Source organism: Argentina silus (assembly GCF_951799395.1).
Source record: "Argentina silus genome assembly, chromosome: 19".
Classification (NCBI taxonomy): Eukaryota; Metazoa; Chordata; class Actinopteri; order Argentiniformes; family Argentinidae; genus Argentina; species Argentina silus.
This window is the reverse complement of record NC_139673.1, coordinates 9,302,486-9,324,653: the sequence shown is the minus strand read 5'-3', so window position 1 is coordinate 9,324,653 and position 22,168 is coordinate 9,302,486. Positions and strand designations below refer to the sequence as shown.

General features: G+C 47.1%; 1 protein-coding gene across 4 annotated transcripts; it reads left to right on the top strand.

The window, feature by feature from the left end:
• Positions 1 to 209: 209 nt before the first annotated feature.
• mtmr10 (myotubularin related protein 10) lies at positions 210 to 20,218 on the top strand. 4 transcript variants are annotated; one of them, XR_014554789.1, is made up of 17 exons: positions 210 to 757; positions 874 to 934; positions 6,902 to 7,038; positions 7,873 to 7,945; positions 9,283 to 9,425; positions 12,954 to 13,047; positions 13,363 to 13,510; positions 14,010 to 14,097; positions 14,429 to 14,517; positions 14,978 to 15,108; positions 15,383 to 15,452; positions 15,807 to 15,877; positions 16,156 to 16,328; positions 16,461 to 16,631; positions 16,751 to 16,933; positions 17,164 to 18,168; positions 18,245 to 20,218. XR_014554789.1 is itself a non-coding variant. In XM_083691489.1 (16 exons), exons 1-16 carry the CDS (start codon positions 701 to 703, stop codon positions 17,779 to 17,781), a joined length of 2,304 nt encoding a protein of 767 aa, XP_083547615.1. In that variant the 5' UTR covers positions 210 to 700; the 3' UTR covers positions 17,782 to 20,218. The 4 variants fall into 4 exon arrangements, 2 of the variants coding, with proteins under 2 accessions (XP_083547615.1, XP_083547614.1); XR_014554790.1 differs by having other exon boundaries at positions 18,214 to 20,218; XM_083691489.1 differs by having other exon boundaries at positions 17,167 to 20,218.
• Positions 20,219 to 22,168: the final 1,950 nt, after the last annotated feature.

Genomic DNA, 22,168 nt, shown 5'->3' with positions numbered 1-22,168 from the left:
AATGGAAGTCGCTTTGGATAAAAGCGTCAGCTAAATGGCATCTATGATAGATTATGATTACTTTCCCCTTAGTAAGATTCATTGAGTGTATTGGAGTCAAGTTAAACGGGTCCCAGATCTGTGCTTAGGGGGGGGGGCGCCTCCTCGCTCGAAGCTCCTCCCTTTTGTCTATCTCTCCTCCCAAATGTAAACATGGCAGTTACGTGTACAGGAAAGTCGTGTATACTGTGCTGCTGCTCCTAAATTCGCAAGGTATCACGGCTGAAGGGTCGCCAACAGGTGAAGAGAGAGAGGGGAATTCGTGAAAGCAAGGCTTGTAGAAACTGAATGTTGTGCGAACGTTTCAGGAAAGTCATTTGGAACATATAGGACTCAGGACTCAAAAACGACTTGCAGTCAGGCGTTCGCAAAGTTCTGCAAAACAAAATGAGATGCTAGCCAGAGTGCTAGCGGGCTAGCTTGGCCAGGCCAGCTAAATTGTGTTGTGCTAACTTGCTATCTAATCTATTGGCTCGGGAGGAAGATACTGCAGCAGCATCGTAGGGCAGCGCGAATGGGGAAATCTATCTCGGGAAAAATGGATTGTACTCCGTTGATGTTGACCGATTGTTTTCACATTTTGTGAAAGTCTTGTGACTAGTTTTTAACACTCAACATTGTCTTTGAAACTAGCCACAAGCATCAAGTATATGAGCTAACAATGTTTTCGGTGAAGCCCTTGAAACCAACCTTTAAATCCTACCTTCCGCCGTTACAGGTGAGTTCTTTTGCTATTTTTCCCCTCAGTGAATAGACACACTCTTGTCAATGAATTCAGCCAAAAGCCTCACAAAACGTTTGTGATTGACATATTTTATGCTCAAACTCACACAGACTGATCTCAAGAAAAACCCCCAGCCACCTATCAAGAAGTTAGAGGCCAAGTTACTTCCAGGTAAGTTCTCAGCTCCCTCTGCAACAGAATGACACACAGGACGCCCCTGAAATAATACTTATCTTATCTCTTCAACCAAATGCAAGGGTTTGTTTTGAATGGGTCATGCTGAAAGTGCACTTGTTGTTTTATCCAGTGATTTGCATTTACCTTATTGCTTTATCACTAAACTGCACTACGGCTGTGCCACGTTTAAAAGTGACTTTTATCCTCTGTAAACCTGGTGTCCTATTTTCTCTGGACTGTCCGTCAGTCACCATGGCAATCCAGCGCCTGGCCCCCTTTTTCATCATTACAGCGTCTAACTGCATATTAAGCCTTCGTTCACAATGGGCTGGTTCAGATGTAAAGCTTCTAAACTGTACAGAAATAGGCCTACCGATCACACTGTGCACACTGGAAATAATGGGCAATTCCGAGGAAATGTGTGACTTAGTGTTTTAAAGGATGGTTGGAATGAGATTTTCAATGGTGCTTCCTGCTTGCTGAGCATCTGCCAGTTGAAGCCATTTCCGACTTGTGTGTTTTTGACACTGAATGTTTAATGTTTGGCAGGGCCTCAGGTCTGCCCTAGTTTACTTTGTTTACTTTTTCCATTCGGTTGGAAGCATTTGCGGATAAGCTGCTCCACTGATAGTCAATCCCTCTGTAGCATATGTGCTCCTCCAGCCTCGAGCATCAGGATCTGAGATGACGTTTCCGTGTTCTTTGTTTTAATTTGATTGAGTGTAGAGTACATTTGTGTCTAAGACTGTGTCTGAACACCACTCATGAAACTCCCACTCTGTTCATGTCGCCTCTGTAAACTATTGTTGGAAGTCATTCCGGTCTCACTCAAGATGACTTCATAGTCATTGCATTTAATTTAATTTCATGTTGAATGGAGACTCAGTCTAGCTTACTGACAACGTGACCACAAAAGAGACACAACTGTGTGACCTTGAAGTCCCCTACCATGATGTGTGGGGTCAAACCACAGAACCAGAGGCCTTACGGTACGGTGGGGCCCTGTGGAATCATTTGCCTTTGAGACGTTCACTCCTTGTAATTAGGCAACAAAGGATGGACCTTTCCCTCCTTCCAAAATAGAAGCTCCTTTGCTTCCATGCTCCTTTGCTCATGCAGCTGAAATGAAAAGCTCCTTTTTTATCATTTTTATTGTGATTTTCTCTGCTTTATTCAAACATTAGGTAGTAACAGGGCTAGCTGCATTTATGTATACATGTTTCAGCTGTGTGCGTGCTATGATTGTCAGTCCCTGTGTTGTGCACTAAGATGCTGATATGATATGGGTAGGAAGCCCCACCATGACTTCCCTCGAGAATGAGCAGTTGGTTGTTGATGAATTGATTCCGCTTTTTTGTTTTTAGCAGTGGGTCCAGACAGGCTCGATGGAGTAATAACGCTAACTCACAAAGCTGTTAGCTATGGATAGGCCTAGTTGTCTGTCTTGGCTTTAGGTTGACGGTGGCCTGAATAGAGAGACTTTGGCTTTGTTTGTGAGTCTCCCAGCTCCTCTGCAGTGTTTCTACGTGACTTGAATGTGTCCCATTCAGAGTGGTCTCTGATTGAATGGTCCATTCAAGCCCTCACCACACTGACCAGACAGAGAGCCACAGTGGGCCTGACTCATTTCAACAAATGAGCTCAGCTGTCCTCCTCCTCTCCATCTTTTTCTCTTTCTCTCTGTTCATCTGTCCCCTGCCTCCTCCCTTCATTTATGTAGTTAACTGTTCCTTCCTCCGAGTCTCTGTTTATCTCCCTGTCCTCTTCCTCTGACGATCCCGTCTTCCCTGGTTGAGTCGCTCCCTGCCTACCTCATATTAGATGGTGAACTATCTGTCTTTGTTTACCCCGTCTCTCTCTGAATGTTTTTCCTCCTCATCTAGCTCTCTCTCTCTCTCCCCCTCTCTCTCTCTCTCCCTCTCTCTCTCTCTCTCTCTCTCTCTCCCCCTCTCTCTTTGCCTTACTTGTTTGGGAGTGTGTATTCTTGGGTGTCCATATTTAGATGATCAACACTGAGACTGTGTTTAGTCTGACGCTGTCACCTTTATTACTCACCTTCATGTGAACAGTCGGCATCTGTCATTATGGCAAGCAGGTACTGTAATAGATGTTTCCACCGTTGTTTTCTCAGTAGGAGAATGTGAGCTGAGGCCTCTTATGAGGCTGTGGAAAAAATGTGCCTGGCAGTGATGTTTGCATGAGGCAAAGCTGAGCCTACTGGCTGAAGTGTCTGTAGTTCTCCAACTCTCTCTCTCTCTCTCTCACCTCTCCAGCCTGCATAGCTCTGCTCTGTCCTCAGTCTGTCCTCACCAGTCACAGGCAGTTAGACTGAATCTGCCTCATTTATCACAGCTTGCGGGTTCGGTGCCTTGACGCGTTCCTTGAGAGGTTGAGGTGCCTTTCTGATTGGTAGCTACCGACCGTTTGATGCCCTGGAGCATATCATTCAGTGTTACAGTGTGCCTCATACAAGCCTACTTCATCGAGTGCAGCTATTCATTTCTGTCTGAGGGGATTTCTCTCTGAGGATGGGGGATGCCATGGTGCCTCTCTCGGAGTACCGTATGTGCCCCCCTCCCACCACCAGCTGTCCAAACTGTGATCTGGTCTGCTAGGTGCTGTACACAAACACAGATGTCCTGCTTTGATAATAAAAACATAGGAAGCAAAACCAGGTTGTGGTTACTCAGGTGGTTGGACCGGTTAGTTAGCGCCATGCACTTGAGGGTATGTGTACGTACTTATTTTAAAAAGAGAACTTTGTACATGGAAGACATGGAATATAGATTGAAAATATAGATATATGTTTGACACGCAGACCACACATACCTGTACAGATTGTGACTATATTGGATCACATGTTGATCAACCACCTTGGCCCACAGACATTTCTCTGAATAGACACCAAAAGTAATAGCTACAGTATCTAGTATGATAAACAACCAAGAGTTTTTGATGTAAGCGGCCCGGGTTTCTGTTTTGTCAAATGCCGTGATAACCCAGGGCACATAATGCACAGTACAATCAATGATGATTAAAGAGCAGCAGCATGTGTCTGCGTGTGCCTGCTCCTGAGTCTGTCCCACTCGTCAGCATTCTGCCTCCACAAAGGAGTTGTGAACTCATCAAGCTGGCAGCTTATTAGACCCAGCTGTGGAGGTAAACAGTCGTGATGGATGGAGGGCTGGACAATTGCTGCCTGGTTTCAGGTACCGGAGAGACAGGTTTAGATAGGTCACTCACACTCATTGTCTTTTTCTCTCTCCCTATTTCCCTCTTCCTCCTCTCCCTGTTGTCGTCTTGTCTGATCTTAATCCATGCTGAGAGGTTTGACAGTAGAACCCCACCCTACCACATCTTCAAAAGGACTCAGAGGGCGGTATATGTTTATTGCTACATTCTTGTACATACATTAAATGACTCGTGATCCAGGGTCAAGGGTCACAATGTTTCTTGTGAACAGTGTTTGTGCGTAGAATGCGAATTTGGATTCAGGCAAGACATAAAGTCTGGGCGTGACTCATAAGCTGCACTGCAAAGTCCTGCTCTAATTTGCTTCCAGACATGTTGTTGTAAATACCAATGAATAGGCCTACATGAACTACATGGCCTACATTTAACTGAGCAAGCTACAGGCTAGATGTGTAGTAGAAAGTGACGGACTGTGGTTAAGCTTGAATGGGTTAAGCGTTACGCTGACTTACACAGAGAGGCTGTCACCGTGAGGTGAGGATCCTGTTTGCCATGCTCGGCTGGGAGGTGGTTCTCCTGGCCTGCACCCTGCCCTGCAGTAACCCTCGGCAGCGAAGCGGTTCCAGCTGTTCTGGGCGGGATAGCCTGTGTCGCTTCCACTCTGATGGTGTCACTCACCACCGTACGGCCACGAAAGAAACAGAGATCACTACTGCATACATTCACATGAGTCAATCATCCGGGCCTAGTGTCACTGTCTTTTATCCTGCTCTTCTTTTCTTATCCCCAGTACATATACACTCACCGAACACTTTATTAGGAACACTGTACTAATACTGGGTAGGGCCTCCCTTTGCTCTCAAAACAGCCTCAATTGTTCGTGGCATTGATTCCACAAGATGTTGGAAACATTCCTTTGAGATTCTGGTCCATGATGACATGATTGCATCACGCAATTCCTGCAGATTTTTCAGGTGCACCTTCATGCTGCGAATTTCCCGTTCTACCACATCCCAAAGGTGTTCTATTGGATTCAGATCTGGTGACTGGGAAGGCCACTGAAGAACACTGAACTCATTGTCATGAAACGAGTTTGAGACAACTTTTGCTTTGTGACATGGTGCATTATCCTACTGTAAGTAGCCATTAGAAGATGGGTAAATTGTGGCCATGAAGGGATGCACATGGTCAGCAACAATACTCAAATAGGCTGTGGCATTCAAGCGATGACTGATATTATACTGGTATTAACGGGCCCAAAGTGTGCCAAGAAAACATTGCCCACACCATTACACCACCTCCACCATGAGAAGGTGTACAGGTGTTCCTAATAAAGTGTACAGTGAGTGTATGTGTAGTCTATTGTGGATGAAGACTCATATGGTTGTTGGACTGTTTTTAGTGGAATATTGTGTTATTATGTATGTATGCCAGGTGACCAGGTATGACAGTGATCACCTAAATACCATGTGTTTTGAGAAAGGTAGCAGCTGAATTCATTTTTTTGTTTGGAAATGTTAAAGAGGGACAACATGTTTGCCATTAACATTGATCTCTACTAATGTTCAAAGGAAGGTGGAGGCCTCATTGCTGTCAGACCTCCTTGCTCCCTCTCCGCTGACACAGGAAACAGCAACATCCATAAAAGCAACTGGAACGGTTTAGATCACAACGTATGGCCTAGTTTAGGACTGGCTACACCTGTCTTTGATGAAAAAGGGGTTTTGAAGTCTATGTTAAACCTGAGAGGAGCTCGATTCATCAGTTTGTGTTCTCTCGCAGTGTCTGTCAGATTGAGCCTGGGCACAGTTAAAACGTTTATAAACTGTCTCTGTGGGCCTGCTCTGCACAACAGGTCACTTCTCCTAATGGTAGTTGATTTTCCCAGGAGGAGCCTCGGCCCATCTGATCCCTATTCTCAGACCAGGCTCATGGGGTTTCCCTGGAACTCCTACTGAATGGTGGTGAGGATGGGGGTGGGGTTGGGGGGGGGGGGGGAGTAATCCTGGACTAGAAACAGCCATGTGAGTGTGACTCATGGGCTCTTTTTATTTTGAAAAAATGGGCATCTCTGCCATGGAGGTAATTAAACACGGCTGTTAGTGAAGAAGAGGGAAGTCCTGTAAAACGGAGGGAATCCTCTCTGGTTCCGACAGGATTCAGGAAAAAGCAAGGCAGGGTGTTGTGTGTTGGTGTCAGGGTTGTTTGTGTTTGGTCTCTGAGATGCTGGCTGGAACTAAAGAGGGGTGGAGGGGTTGTGATGGGTAGCTACGTAGCCCCAGGCTAGGTTTGGTAGTCCAGGGATGTGTTGACCTCCTCTAGTCTAACATGACCAGGCCTAGCTCCTCACTGGGGTATTTCCATTTCCCACAATGCCTCTGACCGAGGGCTGGAATGTGAGGATCATTATTAACCCGTCTGTCCGTCTCGCTGAAGGAAGGAATGCACAGATCACGTTCCAGCAGGGGTAACAGGATGCCTCCGGTGGCAAGATGGAGGGAAACCTGTCCTGAATGAGACTTTGGCCGAACGATTAACCTAGATATGTCATTATTCCCAGTGTGTAATGAATGTTTCTCAGCTTTTTGTTGTTGCCATACCTGTTTAGGTTGAGTGTGCTTGCAACTATAGGCATATCACTTGTATGATAAACTGTTGTGTAGACTTGTATTTAGTATTCTGTCACTATCTACTCTTCTCTTTGAAACTTCTTTGGGGCGAGGTTTTCAAGCCCGGTGGTTGATGTGACTTCCTGTTTCTCGTCGCCAGGGGAGATTGTGGTGAACGAGGTGAACTTTGTGAGGAAATGCATCGGTGCAGACAGCAGCCACGATGACTTGTGGGGAAAGCTGATATGTACCAACTTCAAGGTTTCCTTCATCACCCACGATGCCCTTCCCAAGCAGGTATGGTATGCACCGGGTACTCCCTGAGCTTGCTTCTCCCCCCACACCCATATATGACTAGCTCTACAGGACGGTTTGCCTGACCTAGATGAAACATTTAGTCTTAGACTAAAAGGCATCTGTGTGATTTAGTCCAGGACTTGGCTTAGTCTGTGTCTGGGAAACTAGCCGTATATGTGTACAGATGAGTTTATAATAGGTTTATTGGCAAATGTGTGGCCAAGATTGCCACATGTGAAGCAGCATGCGGGTTAGGCCTGTTGTCTGTTTTGTAGGACACTTCTCTGGACTAGTGTCAGCTTTCAGGGTTTTATATAACTTCCCACCCTGTGCTTTTAGACCACCTGTTTTGTGTTAAGCTTGTTTTGAGGCTTTTTTAAATACCTCTTAAACAACTTAAGAGAGTTATCCCAGACCTGATTACTTGAGAGTTTTAAAACTGAAAGTTTATGTGACTTATGTGTGATGTTACTTGGAGAAATCCTGCCCAGGTAGCCTTGAACCTCACTGCCCATATAGATTGCAAAATGGTGGATTTGCCTCTCAGTTCAGCAGGCTAACGGTTAGATTCACAGTCTTTCATTGTCAATGATCTCCACACATCAGCTGATACACGATGGTGGTGTGTTAATCATTACATTTCTCTGAATGCCCCAAAGATCCAGTATCATCAATTTCCGGACTATACATATCCGGTTGGTTCAAATGTTCTCTTATGAACAGTACATGACGTGCTAGGATGTGATCCCACTCAGTTCAAGCGTAACGATTTTCTCTGTCCTGACTTTTACCTACTGTACATCCGTTACTGACCTGCTGACCTCTCCCCCACAGAGGTTCCAGGTTGCCAACCGGCTGCTTGGAGAGCATGACATTCCCCTGGCGTGTGTGGAGCAGGTGGTGACAGGTAAGACCATGTGCCACCATCTTTACTACACGTGGTGAAGGTAAACACACTGAAACACATAGGCCTAACGCATTCTCTACCAAAATATAACCAGAACTCAATGTAGGGTAGCTTACTCCTACGACATTGGCTGTCCCCTTTGTCCAAAAACAAAGTACAGTGTAGGTGTTTAATAGCCAGTAAAATAATTGACCTATGAAACATGCTACCCCCAACCAGTCTGTCTCTATGAGACTCTGTCAGACCCCGTATACAGAACTTCTTGGATACAGCTGCAAGGGAAAAAAACAGCTTTGTTTTTTAGGCTGTTGAATTATGAATGCACAATAGTCAGGTTGTGCTCTCCCTCTTTGAAATACCCTTTTAATGTTTTTTTGTCTGGTGGCTGAGGGACTAACCTGAACTCTAGATACAACGCTACCCCTTCTGGCTGACCCCAGACTCTCTGTTTATGTTTGACTTGCCCATCCTCCATGAGGCTGACATTAGACACACACCATTGACTAGGACCAGTTGAGGAGGCTGGCTGCTCCCCCTGGTTGCTGATCTGTTTGATGAGGTCATCCCCCAGGCGCAGGGCCGTGGTGGACAGCCTGGTCAGGATTAACGTGTTTGTGTAGGTCCGAGCCTCCCTCTCTGCTGACACGGCTCCGACCGTGGGGCCGTTGTGCTGAACTGATAGAGCATGAAGCTGTGTTTTCCTCTGTCTGTGCCCCCTCAACAAAGGTCCTTTATGAGAGCCCTGGCTTGGCAAAAACACTCAGAGGTCATTTCATTGGCGAGCGCTCCACGACTCCGAAATTGGAAAATAGCTAGATATGCTGGTGGTGGGGAATAGGCCAGGGCTAGATTCACATGGTGCAGTGGAATTGATCCCCTTCTGGTTCTAAGATTATTTAATTCTAATGCACCTTCCCTTCTCCAGGCTGGAGTGGAAACTTTAGTCTTGTGAGCTACTGGGAATCGTTTTACCAGATGTGAAAGGCTATTTGAGGAAGCTCATCATTACAAATGAAAGATATATATATATTTTTTAGAATAACGTATTTTCTGTCATGTCATGAAGTGCAGTTTTGACATTCAAAATGTAATTTGGGGTTGTAATACCAGTTTCCTCATTTATTTCTTGGCAGCTGAGAGCCGCAAACTGGGGAATCAGTTTCAGTTCCTCTTATATTGTGTTACTGTTATGGCCCGTAGTGACCACATATAATCTGCCTGTCTTTCTCAAGAAGCTCACTTCCCTCATAGACTTGATCTCTCTACTACTCTTTTTCTCCTAATAAACAATGTGACCTGCGTGCACCTGGCCTTTGTTGTGTGTTTGTTCTTCTCAGTGAACGATGCCAAGGGGAAGCAGAAGGTTCTGGGGTCGAACCAGAAGCTGAAGTTTAATCCCACTGAGCTCATTCTCTACTGCAAGGACTTCCGCATCATCAGGTTCCGCTTTGACGAGGCCGGACCCGAGAGCGCCAAGAAGGTGTGTGTGTGTGTGTGTGTGTGTGTGTGTGTGTGTGTGTGTGTGTGTGTGTGTGTGTGTGTGTGTGTGTGTGTGTCTGTGTGTCTGTGTGTGTGTGTGTGTGTGTCTGTGTGTGTGTGTGCGTGTATGTGTGTGCGTGTATGTGTGTGCGCGTCTGTGTGAGATGATGATGGTTCAGAACAAAATGGAGACTGTTTGTGCAAAACACCATAAGCAGACATTGATGCTGACAGTTGAATTGAACCCTGGGGTTAGATAACAGCCGTCTACCATGGTAATCCTCAAACTCCAGATCACCACTGTAGTGGATTAGTTTCTAAGAGGATTCTCAGTTAAGTCACTGTGGCACTCCTCTACTGTCAGTATAGCTGTTCCTAAAAGTCTGACTGTCAAATGTGGATGTTTTACCACATGATTAGTTTCTAAGTCCCATTATTTCAGTGTGATAGCCAACATACTGGCAAGGTCTCTAGTTAATCCTTAATTTAGGATGAATACAAATGTCATGAGTCATGTCATGCCATGTTCTCTCCTCTCCTCTCCTCTCCCAACCAACCAAACTGCTCCTCATTGAATCAGATAACTAAGGAGGTCCTGGAGTGACTCCTTTGAACCCTTTAAGGCTGTGCATCCTGTCCTGTCCCCTCCAGGAACTTGTCTTTCTCTGTCCTCCCTTCTGCCCTCCACTCCACTCCTCTTCTGCCCTCTCCATACCTCTCCAGCCCTCTCCAACCCCCTCCTCCCCTCTCCAACCCCCTCCTCCCCTCTCCAACCCCCTCCTCCCCTCTCCACCCTACTGAGCTCCTCTCAGTTAGGGGGGGATTAGTCAGTCTATGCGGCTGGCACGTCTTTCATCCTTCCTTCCCATCTGGCTGGCAGGGAGCCTAAGATAGGGCCAGAATTAGCTCTCACTTACCAGGAGACACCCTCCTCTGCTGACATTTTTAACTCATCATTGTCCTGCAAACTAGTATTGCCGTACAACATTCTTAGACTTGATATTCTTATGCCCTTTTAGGGTCTGTTCCCCATTAGCTGGTATTTCTAAAGTCAGAGAATGTAGCAATGTAGTCATGGAGATTGCGTAGATACTCGTACAGGATGACTCAGTCCGCATAGTCGCTTGTAGCACTGTACAACAGCTACGGTTGCCCGGCAACGTAAAAAACGTAACGTGAAACAAGCATTCCACATCATGACTCTGACTCATCTCTCCTAGCGGTGGGTTTTAGTCACAGATGTCTCATTAGAGTGGAGAGCCAAAGCTCAGCCTCAAAGGGCCCAGTATGTGAGGAATGACCGTTAGTCATGGGCTAAGGTGCGTTGGCTAATGATTTGTTTACCTCAGAACAATGCTTTTTTTTTTTTTTTTTTTGTTATGTAAGAGGAAAGAACGGCTTCCCTAGTTATGACAGCTAAGCCAACAAAGTAATAGCCCGGGTGCCTAGTGCTGTGAACACTTACCTGGAGTTACTCAACCTGCCCTGTGGGCCCGTTGAGCTCATGTTGGAAAATGTGAGGAGGCTTGTGTGCAGGGAGAAGAGTGGTAGCAGAGTGGAGTAGAGGGGGGGGGGGGGAGGGGGGGGGGGGGGGGGTAGACAGGCAAGGTGTCACCCTGGACAGAACCCGCCAGTCCTTGGGAACATGTAAAGGCCGGATAGGCAGCTTTAAAAGGCACCGCAAAAAAAAAAAAAAAAAAAAAAAACCCAGAGGGAACAAAAAGTCCATTCAGCCCTCAACATTCTGATCACTCCACAAACACAGATGTTGTTGCACTGCAGGTTCCGTTCCAAAGGTCTGTGCCAGCAGCCAGGGCTTTGGGCTGCTGGAGCTGGAAGTGAATTCTAATCTGTGTTATGTGGAGGAAGGCCCTCCAACGAGCTCTTAGCACCACCTCAGCCCTCAGCATGGCCGTGACAAGGGCGACCGCAGTACATCTCCCTGACAGGCTCCTGTGCTCACAGCCTGGCCTTCCATCTCCAGCCAGAGTGCATGGTGCAGGCCACATGGGAGCAATTAATGTCAGAGATGGAGGTGGGGGGGGGTGGGGGGGGATTGGAGCCCCTCTACGCTCAATAGAGCGATGACATTATCATCAACAGCACCTGACTACTCTGCCTTTAGCAGGCCTCTTCCTATCAACAATGACGACACCACCACCACCACCGCTGTTGAAGAACCCATAACAACATATGGTTTGCTGTGTCCTGTGCACTGTTATGACAGCAAGCTCGGGTTTTTGAAGCTGTCGGCTGACTCCTGTTTTGTTTCCGGTTGAACAGGGCAATTGTAAGCCTTGCAGGAACGGGTGTTTTTGCAGTAAGGAATGGATGGGAATAGTAAAGAGTGGGATTTAACTGGCCTCCCTTGCTCCCTGTCCCTCCATATGGGACACACTGTAATTACTGTGGAGAGCTAAACCAGGGCTCTTTCCTTGTTTTTCTTTGTGACATATGGAATGAAGCCAATCTATAATAGCTTATTATATTGAAGGAAATTGCACAGTTGGGAGCAGCAGTCCGTCTCAGACGCATGCACACACACGTGCACATACACACCCACACACACACACACACACACACACGCACGCGTGTGTACGCATGTACGCACGCAAGCATGATTACAAGACTTCCTGGGGTCCTCTGTGTTGGTTGCAGCTCCTCCACTGAAAGAACAGCATTGTGTGATTCTGTAACGCTGCCACTGACAGAAAGCTCCACACGCTAGACTCAGCCATGTCCCAAGAGCAATAGGCTTTCTGCTAAGGTTTGCTTTCCTAGCTTTCTCTTAAATGAGAGCCTGCCACGCTTAAGTCTTAAAGCTTGGAGCTACTTCGCTAACCTGACCCAAGATACACTTGAATGAATACACGAGTGGCCGCAGTCTTTCTAAATGTTTTTTTTGTTTTGCTTTTAAATGTGTATGTTTTTATGAGAAATGGGAGACGGATGAATGTATGAGTCACTCACGTCAAGCACTAAAAATGAAATACAGCCCATGTGGTTACATTATTCGTTATATTCATGGATAAAGTCAAGATTGACAATCAATGTTTTACTCCACTTTCCAGTACCTGCCAAGGGGCAGAAAAGATGAGTTAGTGCTTCAGCTGTTCAGAATGTCTCGGCTAAATAATAAATTCTGCACTTTAAACAGTGGGATTTTGTAGCAAATGTAGTGGCCCCTCATCGCCAAGACACAGCTTGAAGTGTTATTGAACGTTTCCAAGGAGCCCCCCCCCCCCCCCCCCCCCTCGAGTCTTCTGCCAAGAAAAGCGTCTCCAAATGAATCAAAACAAGCCTTGAAACAGGTGGACAGGAACATGTACTAGTCAGGCTCTGCCTTTCCTATGGATCCAGGATATGACACTACAGTCTGTTGATGATGATGATGAATAACTTTACTGTATGGTTAAATGGTTCCAGTAGACTTTGCTTCCCCGGGATTGGATTGTCTACGCTTTGTCTGTACCTGTTCCTTCCTTTTGAAGTCATGTGTGGTGGGTGCGCCTCCACCCTGTCATTTCAGGTCTGCCTGGCCATTGCACACTACTCCCAGCCTGCTGATCCCCAGCTGCTGTTCGGGTTCGAGTACGTAGGGAAGCGCTACTACGGATCCTCAGGTATAAACACTGCTTCATAATCCTGCTCGGCGGTGGGAAAAAAAGCCTTTGATTCTGACACACCCTATGTCTTTCCCTGTGTGGAGCCAAACCAAACGGTCCCAGGGTAGCTATCAATACCATCCCCATGTCCTGACACGCCAGGCACCCAAAGGCAACATGCTTTTGTTTGAATGAATACACCCAAATGGAAAATGTGTTTTATGATTGATTGCATTGCCGTGTTTGTATTGAAGGTCAGCAAGCTACTGTGTGCGTGCGTGCGTGTGTGTGCGTGCACATTTGCACATGCTCACTGGTCCCCGTCTCTGTCAGGGGAGAGGGTGAACGGCGTGGACCCTGGCGGAGGACTGCAGACCCCCCTGTTTGACCGGCCGTCTGAATGGGACCGAGAGATCAAAAGAACGGGGGCAGCAGAGTGGAGGGTGTGTTCCATCAACGAGGCCTACGCCGTCTCATCCAGGTGGGGCTCACATTAATTAGTTTGGGAGGAGGGGTTGGGGGGGGGCGCTGGGCCAGAGCTCATTCCAAAATGACACCATGGATTATTACCGATTACAGATTTGGATTATGATTCACATAGCTCATTAAAACCACATAATCCTCATTCGGGGCAGAACTGTATAGCACTTTATTCAACACCCTTACATAATTGCTCACACTGGAACCGAATGCTGTCGGGGTTTTTTTTTTTAAATTGTTGACGTGGAAATGTGACAGCTGCACTTTACACTGCTGGGAAATGAGGTGCAGAACGTTGGTCATTTGGGCCAACATTCACAATTGCCTGTGGTTCACGTGGCATCTAATTTATCCGTTGATAACTTGAAATGTTAGCCTTCTGCCACTGGAGTAATGCTTATTTCTCTCTCTCTCTCTCTCTCTCTCTGTCTATCTCTCTCTCCTCTCTCTCTCTCTCTCTCTCTTTCTCTCTCTCTCTCTCTCTCTCTCCCCCCCTCCAGTCTTCCAGAGTACTTTGTGGTCCCAGTGTCCCTGGCAGATCAGGACCTGAAGCAGTACTTATGCTTCTTCACTGCTCACCGCATCCCTGTGAGTGCCCAAACTGTTTCGTCACTGTCAGATTTTAGCACACACACAAAAAACAACGATAGATTAATAAAAAGCCTTTTACACCCTTTCCAGTATTCCCTAGATAGAATGTATCTATGAAATATTTATGATTTTGACAGGTTAAGTGCTTTTAGATGAGTATCTGTGTATTAGAGCATGCTTGAGTGTGTGTGTGTGTGTGTGTGTGTGTGTGTGTGTGTGTGTGTGTGTGTGTGTGTGTGTGTGTGTGTGTAAGAAGGGTGAGACGCTGTGTGTGACAGCTGAGGCCTGACTGTGTGTGTGTGTGTGTGTGTGTGTGTTTCCCCCCTAGTTGTGGTGCTGGAACCACCCCAATGGGAGTGCCCTGGTACGCATGGCCAGCATCAGTGACCCCCTGCAGCAGAGGAAGCTGGACCAGAGGTACAGGAAGACCAGACATCATCAGACCAGGGAATAGAACGCTCCTTGTTCTCTCATGCAGAGAACATGGGCCATCTTAATGTCTAGTTGTAGAGGACATTTATTGTAAGCTAGCTTCCCATGCTTTCAACAGTAACTAAACATATTAACGGTTTGATTTATCAGGCATGACAAATCTCTCCAATAATATAATGTCATTGTAAAGATCCATTTTTGTTGAGGTTTTCATGCGATTACTGTTTACTTTAATCATGTGTTTTAAATTTTCCATCCCATATCCTATTATTATGTCAGCACTGATTTATTCTTTTGGCATAACCGATAAGCAATATTGCCAAACGACTGGATCCAGGCTCGGACGTACTCACAGCGCCAAAGAGAAGCAAACAAAGTCAAACATAAAAGCGGTGATGCTCAAAGGCTTTGTTCCCTGACCAACAGCCTCCTCTTCCTCTGTTAGGATCTGCAGCGCCGTTACAAAGAGCCACCCACAGCGCAGGGACGTCCTCCGGTCTGACCTGGACAAGAACCTCCCCAACATCCAGGACGTCCAGGCTGCCTTCGTCAAAGTGCGCCAGATCTGTGTCATCGGTGAGTTACGACCACACCTGCCGTCAGAGGAGAAGGAATCAATCAATCCATCGATCGATCCAATTTTAAAAAAAAAATAATAATAATATGTATTTATTTGTTGTACAATCCAAAGCCGGGGGAATTAATTTGAATGAATGCCATTTTCTGGAATAGCGCTGTGAAGTGTTGTGTATGAAAGCTCTCCGGGTTGTTTGTTTGTTTGTGTGTGTGTGTGTGTGTGTGTGTGTGTGTGTGTGTGTGTGTGTGTGTGTGTGTGTGTGTGCGCGCGCAGAGCCCTTTGAGGAGTCTGAGGAGAAGTGGCTGTCGTCCATGGAAAGCTCTCGATGGCTGGAGTATGTCAGGTATGTCCAAATATTTAGACGCACACTGGTGTGGCTCGGCAGGTTGGCCCCGGCTCTGGTTTGCACTGGCAGCGAGCGCTGCTGTCCCACACAAGTCTCATTTCCAAAAGTCCTGGCCTTGAGGAAGGCTCCAGCTGGATCCCTCTCTGCCATCTGGTGGATACATTAGCTCTGATATTTACACTTTGTTTTTAATGAAGTGGCGTTGCGGACGGAGCAAGCGCAGTCATTTGGGTTGTGCGTACGTCTTGGTCAGTGGGGATGAATGTTGGGTTCAGGAGCTGTAAGAGGAAATGTGGCGTATTTGTATGGATGTACAGTAAAGATCGTGTCCACCCACTCTCTTGGCTCCAGGGCCTTCCTGAAGCATTCGGCCGAGGTAGTCTACTTGCTGGAAGGAAAACATGCATCTGTCATTCTGCAAGGTATGGAGAGATGTTCCACTGGCCTTTATTAGTTCTATAGTCTGTCTGTCTGCCTGTCTGTCTCTCTGCCTGTGTCTCTGTCTCTGTCTGTGTCTCTGTCTGCCTCTTTGTCTCTCTGCCTGCCTGTCTCTTTGTCTCTCTGCCTGCCTGTCTCTCTGCCTGTCTCTCCGTCTCTCTCTGTCTCTCTGTCTGTCTCTCTGCCTGCGTGTCTCTCTGTCTGTCTCTGTGAGCGCGGGTGTGCGCACGTCTGTCTGACGATGTGTTTCTCTTGTGTACAGAGGAGGAGGACAGGGACCTGAGCTGCGTGGTGTCCTCTCTGGTGCAGCTGATGCTGGACCCTCACTTCCGCAGCCTGAGCGGCTTCCAGAGCCTGGTGCAGAAGGAGTGGGTGATGGCTGGCCATCGCTTCCTGGACAGGTGCAACCACTTGAAGAAGAACGACAAAGAAGAGGTAGGCTCGAAACGTCCAGCCGTAGTCTCACGGGAGTTCCTCAATGTTTCGGTTCCCAGTGATGTTGATCTATCTCTATCTCTATCTCTATCTCTCTCTCTCTCTCTCTCTCCCTCTCTTCATTCTTTTCAGTCTCCTCTGTTCCTGCTCTTCCTGGACTGCGTGTGGCAGATGATGAATCAGTACCCAGCAGCCTTTGAGTTCACTGAGACGTACCTGACCGTGCTGAGTGACAGCATGTGGATCCCCGTCTTCAGCACCTTCCTCTTCAACTGCCCCCAGCAGCGCGCTGAGCACAGCATGGTGAGGGCGCACACGCACACACACACCCACACACACACACACACACACACACACACAGATCCCTGGATTCAGTTGTGTGTCGTATGAGTAAGTACAGTATGCCCGCCTCTCCTCCGCAGGACTTTGCCAGGAGTAAGAGCATCCCTCTGGGGGAGGGGAAGGCCCTGCGTTTCCCTCCCGTCTGGGACTGGTCACAGCAGTTCACCCTCAGAGACCAAGCCCTGTTCAACAACCCCATGTACGTTGGCAAGGGCGCCACCTGTGTGCAGAACGGAGCAGTGAAGTCGTTCAGACGCACCAAGGTCAGTTTACTCTCTGACTCTCTGCAAATGAATGAATCATGATGAAAGAGAGTTGATGTAAATGACAGCGATTTCTTTATTTTTTTTATTTTTTAAATGATCGCAAGGGACTTGACTTGAAGACACAACACAGTCAAAATGTCCTTTCCTGACCTTTTTGATCAACACCATGAACAGTGAACGTGTGGGATACTTGCCAATTGATGTACTATGCCTGTTCCTCCCTCTAGCAGAGGAACTACAGCTCTACGCTGCGAGGGAGGCCCTCTGCCCTGCTGAACGGACTGATGGATGGTCACGACACTCTCCCCAGGAGGAACTCCCTGGTACTGCGGCTCAAGCCCGAGTTCCAGCTCAAGGAGGTGATGGAGAGCCCCTCAGAGCGCTTCTTGAGGGACTGGTTCTCCAGGCCAGCGGACCTGCAGGGCCTGCTCATCCCCCAGCTCCTGCCCTCACACCTGGCCCTGTGGAGGCTGTACTTCCTCCGCTGGGTCCCCGAGGCCCGCATCCCCAAGGGGGGCCCCATCACGGCCTACCACAAGGTCTCCCAGCTCGCCGACGAGATTGCGATGCTGCAGAGCCAGCTGAGGCAGTACAAGGGGGCCACCCCGGTCGGCACCCCGGCCTCCACCCCCAGCGGTCCCCCGTCAGACCAAAGCAAGATGTACTTTAAGGCCAGCTCCCCCCACACCCCCTCCTCTGCCCCAGAGTACCTAAGCTCTTCCTTCCCCTTCTCCCCCGTGGGAAACCTGTGTCGCCGTAGTATCCTGGGCACTCCCCTCAGCAAGTTCCTGAACGGAGCAAAGATTTGGCTCTCCACTGAAACTCTGGCCAACGAGACACTGTGAGGTCCCCTAGCGAAGGCTCCCCTCACTGTGAGGTCCCCTAGCGAAGGCCCCCCTCACTGTGAGGTCCCCTAGCGAAGGCCCCCCTCACTGTGAGGTCCCCCAGCGAAGGCCCCCCTCACTGTGAGGTCCCCTAGCGAAGGCCCCCCTCACTGTGAGGTCCCCTAGCGAAGGCCCCCCTCACTGTGAGGTCCCCTAGCGAAGGCCCCCCTCACTGTGAGGTCCCCTAGCGAAGGCCCCCCTCACTGTGAGGTCCCCTAGCGAAGGCCCCCCTCACTGTGAGGTCCCCTAGCGAAGGCCCCCCTCACTGTGAGGTCCCCTAGCGAAGGCCCCCCTCACTGTGAGGTCCCCTAGCGAAGGCCCCCCTCACTGTGAGGTCCCCTAGCGAAGGTCCCCTAGCGAAGGCCCCCCTCACTGTGAGGTCCCCTAGCGAAGGCCCCCCTCACTGTGAGGTCCCCTAGCGAAGGTCCCCTAGCGAAGGCCCCCCTCACCTCAGTCTCTGAATGGAGCGTGGGCGAGACGTCTAAAAGAAGCATGCGGTTGACTTGATCGAATGTGATGTGGCCGCTTAGTTACGTTTTTGTTTTTTTTGCGCAAGATGATTCGTCTTTGCTCAAATCGCACATTTCTTCAGGGTTTTTGCGAGGGTTTCTCTCTGTAGGTAGCCAATATTGACTTCGGTTTTACTTTTTACTTTTAGTACATAATACAATGTTGGCGTTCTGATTTTGTAGTGACATTGGTGTAGCGCTTATGACACTTTTAGGAGGGGAGGGGAAAAAGGAGGTATGAGGAGTTAAATCTGTGGTAGACTTTTTCTTGTATTTTTATCATTGGATATAGATTAGTTTTATAGTTAGAGATACCTTCTGGTAAGGTACTGCATTAAATCTAAGATGAATAGTAACCAAATGAATGAATAGTGAAAGAGGACAGACAGACAGACGGGGCTATGTTCTTTTAGTCCTTCTTCCAGGAAATGGTCATCAATCATGCAATGCACCAGTAAAGCCACCAGGGAACTGGCACTGGGTAATGTGTTCACAACTGGAGCCAAGAACCTTATGGACACACATCAGTCATCTTTTACTCTGTCATGGCTTTGGCGTTGAAAGGCAGCAGTTGATGGACATCTAGACGTGGGAGCTGTGGGTGGTTAAGGACCACTGGGCAGGCTGGGTACCTGTCCTATTAACAATGTCAACCCACAGAGCCTAAACTGACGAGGTTAAAGACTGGAGGCCTGAACGTCCAATGGCCTGGACGGTTAGCCTTCGCGGGAAGGTTTTTTTTTTTAGTGTGTCTGATGTGGAGCTGTGTGCCCAGAAGGCACAGGACCTGGTTCCTACGATGGACCTTCATTGCTCACTCACTCAATTGTACCTGACGAAACACAACTGTAAAGAGACCCTCTTTGAAATCTGTAGTGCGATAGTGGTGGTGGTTGTTTGGAATTAATACAAGTTGGAAATAATCTTGGCAAATAATGTACAGTGTTTGTTGTTTTTTGCTTGAATGTTTTAGGTTGACTTATTTGACTATTTTCTAATGATGGTACTTCATGATTTTTAGCCCCTTGTTATAGATAGATAGATAGATAGATTGTATTACATGAATGCACAACCATTTGTGTTGTGCTAGTTTACCACTAATTCACACCAACGGTGCACTCACAGTGCTGTTATTGTATGACGATTGTGCTGTACTGCTTTTACATTTTTGCACAATTTGACATTGATAAACAGCGCACAGCTATATTTATTCAGTTATGCAAATGGTTTCAAACAGGGATATTGGAAATCCTCTGTGCCTTTTTAGATGGAAATTAAGGTTAACCCATGTGTTCAATGTACCTTGGTCTCTTCTCTTATGGCTTTTTCTACCATGCTTGCTACATCCAGAGAAATGAGCGACAGAGTACAGGCATGTTCATCGTTTCCAAAAGCTTTAACTGGGAGCCATATTTGAGTGTGAGATGTGGGAGCAACAGCGGTTTGTTGGGTGAATGTTATGCATCCTTTATGGTCACTAGATCATCACTCTAGGTTAGCGTTTCTCACCTCGCGGTCCCCGGGCCTCCTCAGGGTTGCACATGTTTGTTCCAGCCCAGCACTGACACACCTGATTGGACTAACTAAGGGCTTGATGATTAGATGAGTAGTTTGAATCCTAAGTGCTATTGTTCTGAACTAAACGTGTTACCCTGTAGGTCCCCTGGACTGGAGAAACCCGGCTCTAATTACTGTACAGAAAGTTTGGTGATGCACTCTCAGGGCTGAGGGAGTTGCTTGCAGAGCACTTGTTGGACATTTGAGGGATCTGAGGAGTAATGACGACCCTCTCTCCTACAGAAGCACTGTCAATGCTGTCTGAGCACAGGGGAGCACAGCTGGAAGGCCAAATGTCAAATATGAAATATTTTAGAGAAAATAAAGATACGTTTAACAATACCTGAATTTGCCTGTGTGTTTTTTTTCTGGTTTGTATGAATATGTTGTTATGCATGTACAATGGGCATATGTTCAGATACCCTATATCCACGGAAGGATTATTTTCCATTCAACTCAAATCCATGAGGGACTTTGAGGACAGACTGCTGCATGTCACAATTGTAGCCGATCTGCCACAGTGTATGGAAATGCCATTACAAAGCATTTGTCAAACATTTTGCATCAACATCAAAAACCTGAATGTGATAGTGAGCATAGCGTTCATCTAGATCTTTGATGGGTATACAGTGATATTCATCTGTAGCAGGGCCTACTGTAAATTAATAAACATACCATTAGCGCCACCTGCTGTCAATTTCGTGTGCCAACTAGGCGAAAGGCAGTGAACCCACCTCATGATAATCTACCCACCGGATAATGGGAAGGAGAGATGAATGCATTTGAAACTCAAGCACCTCTTATCCCAGGGACACATACTGGGTCAAAAATAAGACCTGTTTTGTTTTAAATTCTCGGTGTTTAATGTATGACGGCAACACCGGTATGTCAATGTATATGCAATATGCACAGAAGAATGCCATCAATTATGCAGGCAGTGGTTGAAAATGCAGTAAACATAAGTCTTCCCAGCTGAAGGGAGGTCAGCTGCAGTCATTTTACTGGCTATAAAGCTCATATTATAGCAAACCACTGAATTAATGCGCACCATAATTATCCAGGAAATCGAATATACTGTGCGTGACGTCATCTAGGAGCGCCACTGGGTTTTCGTCTGCTGGCCTCCGAAATGGGCTCGACTCATCAGCCCTGATTTCATCCAATTTACATTATCATATTAAGTCTTCAAAACGCGTAAGGCACGCGGGCATATCCACAATGACATTTGGAGGTAAGTCTACAAGATAAGAGAAAACAGAGGCGTCTGGAGGTTCTATATTTGCCTATTTCACATCGCGAATATTAGGCGAGGACTGGCTATCTGGCTAACGTTAGCTAGCTATTAGTGCGCTGATGTCCAGGCATAAATTATGACGCTGCCTGGCCTTCTCATTTCACTATTATTTTCAACTCACGAAAGTAAACTTTTCTAAGTATGCCCACAACTATTGCTGATGGCCATCCAGTGATTAGATTGTGTTTAGCAAGTACAGGCAAGCTCTTTGAATGACTTGAGGAACCACCCTTACCAGCCTTATTTCTACTTTTTGACTCCCCAGTTTTTGACAGGGGACCCACAATTGACTGCATTATACTTGTCACATTTTTGGGATTTTAAGATTTTACAGTTTGTCCAATGACCGTATGGTGCTTGGAAGACAACATGATGTGTTCGGTTATTTTGTCGTGTTTATAGACCTTGGTTCTCATCATTATGAAGCAGACCTGACATCATCCGCTATCACCCGATTTGGTTGAAAATCTACTTAAGTCATATTTATCATTGCTCATTTCGTGATGGTAAAATCAGACATGGAGTTAAATTCTGCTGAATTCTTGGACTCAAGTACATTGACACTGCGCTCCTTGTTGCACGTGGAAAAGGAGGCATGTGATATGGTATAGGTCATTTAACACGTTTATAGAGATGTTATATGAAGGGGAAGGTACTTATGAGTGTGTTTGTTTTGTTGGTGTGTTTGTGGGCATGCCAGGGTGTGTCATGTAGTCAGATGTGTCTCTGGTTCACATGTCTCTCACTGGGCTTTCTGGTAATCAAATTGGCTGAGGAGGAATAGCCTACACAGAACTGTCATGGGACAAGACAATGTAATTAGCTGAAGAGAAAGGGTCCTGAGTTCAGAATCATCTGCAAGCGATTACTCTTTATGGTTGCAGCTGGTGTAGGGTTGTGTCTCTCTATTACACTCTCTCTCTCTCTCCCCCCCCCCCTCTCTCCAGTGACTAAATATGTCATACAGCTCAGCCAGAAACAGAATGTG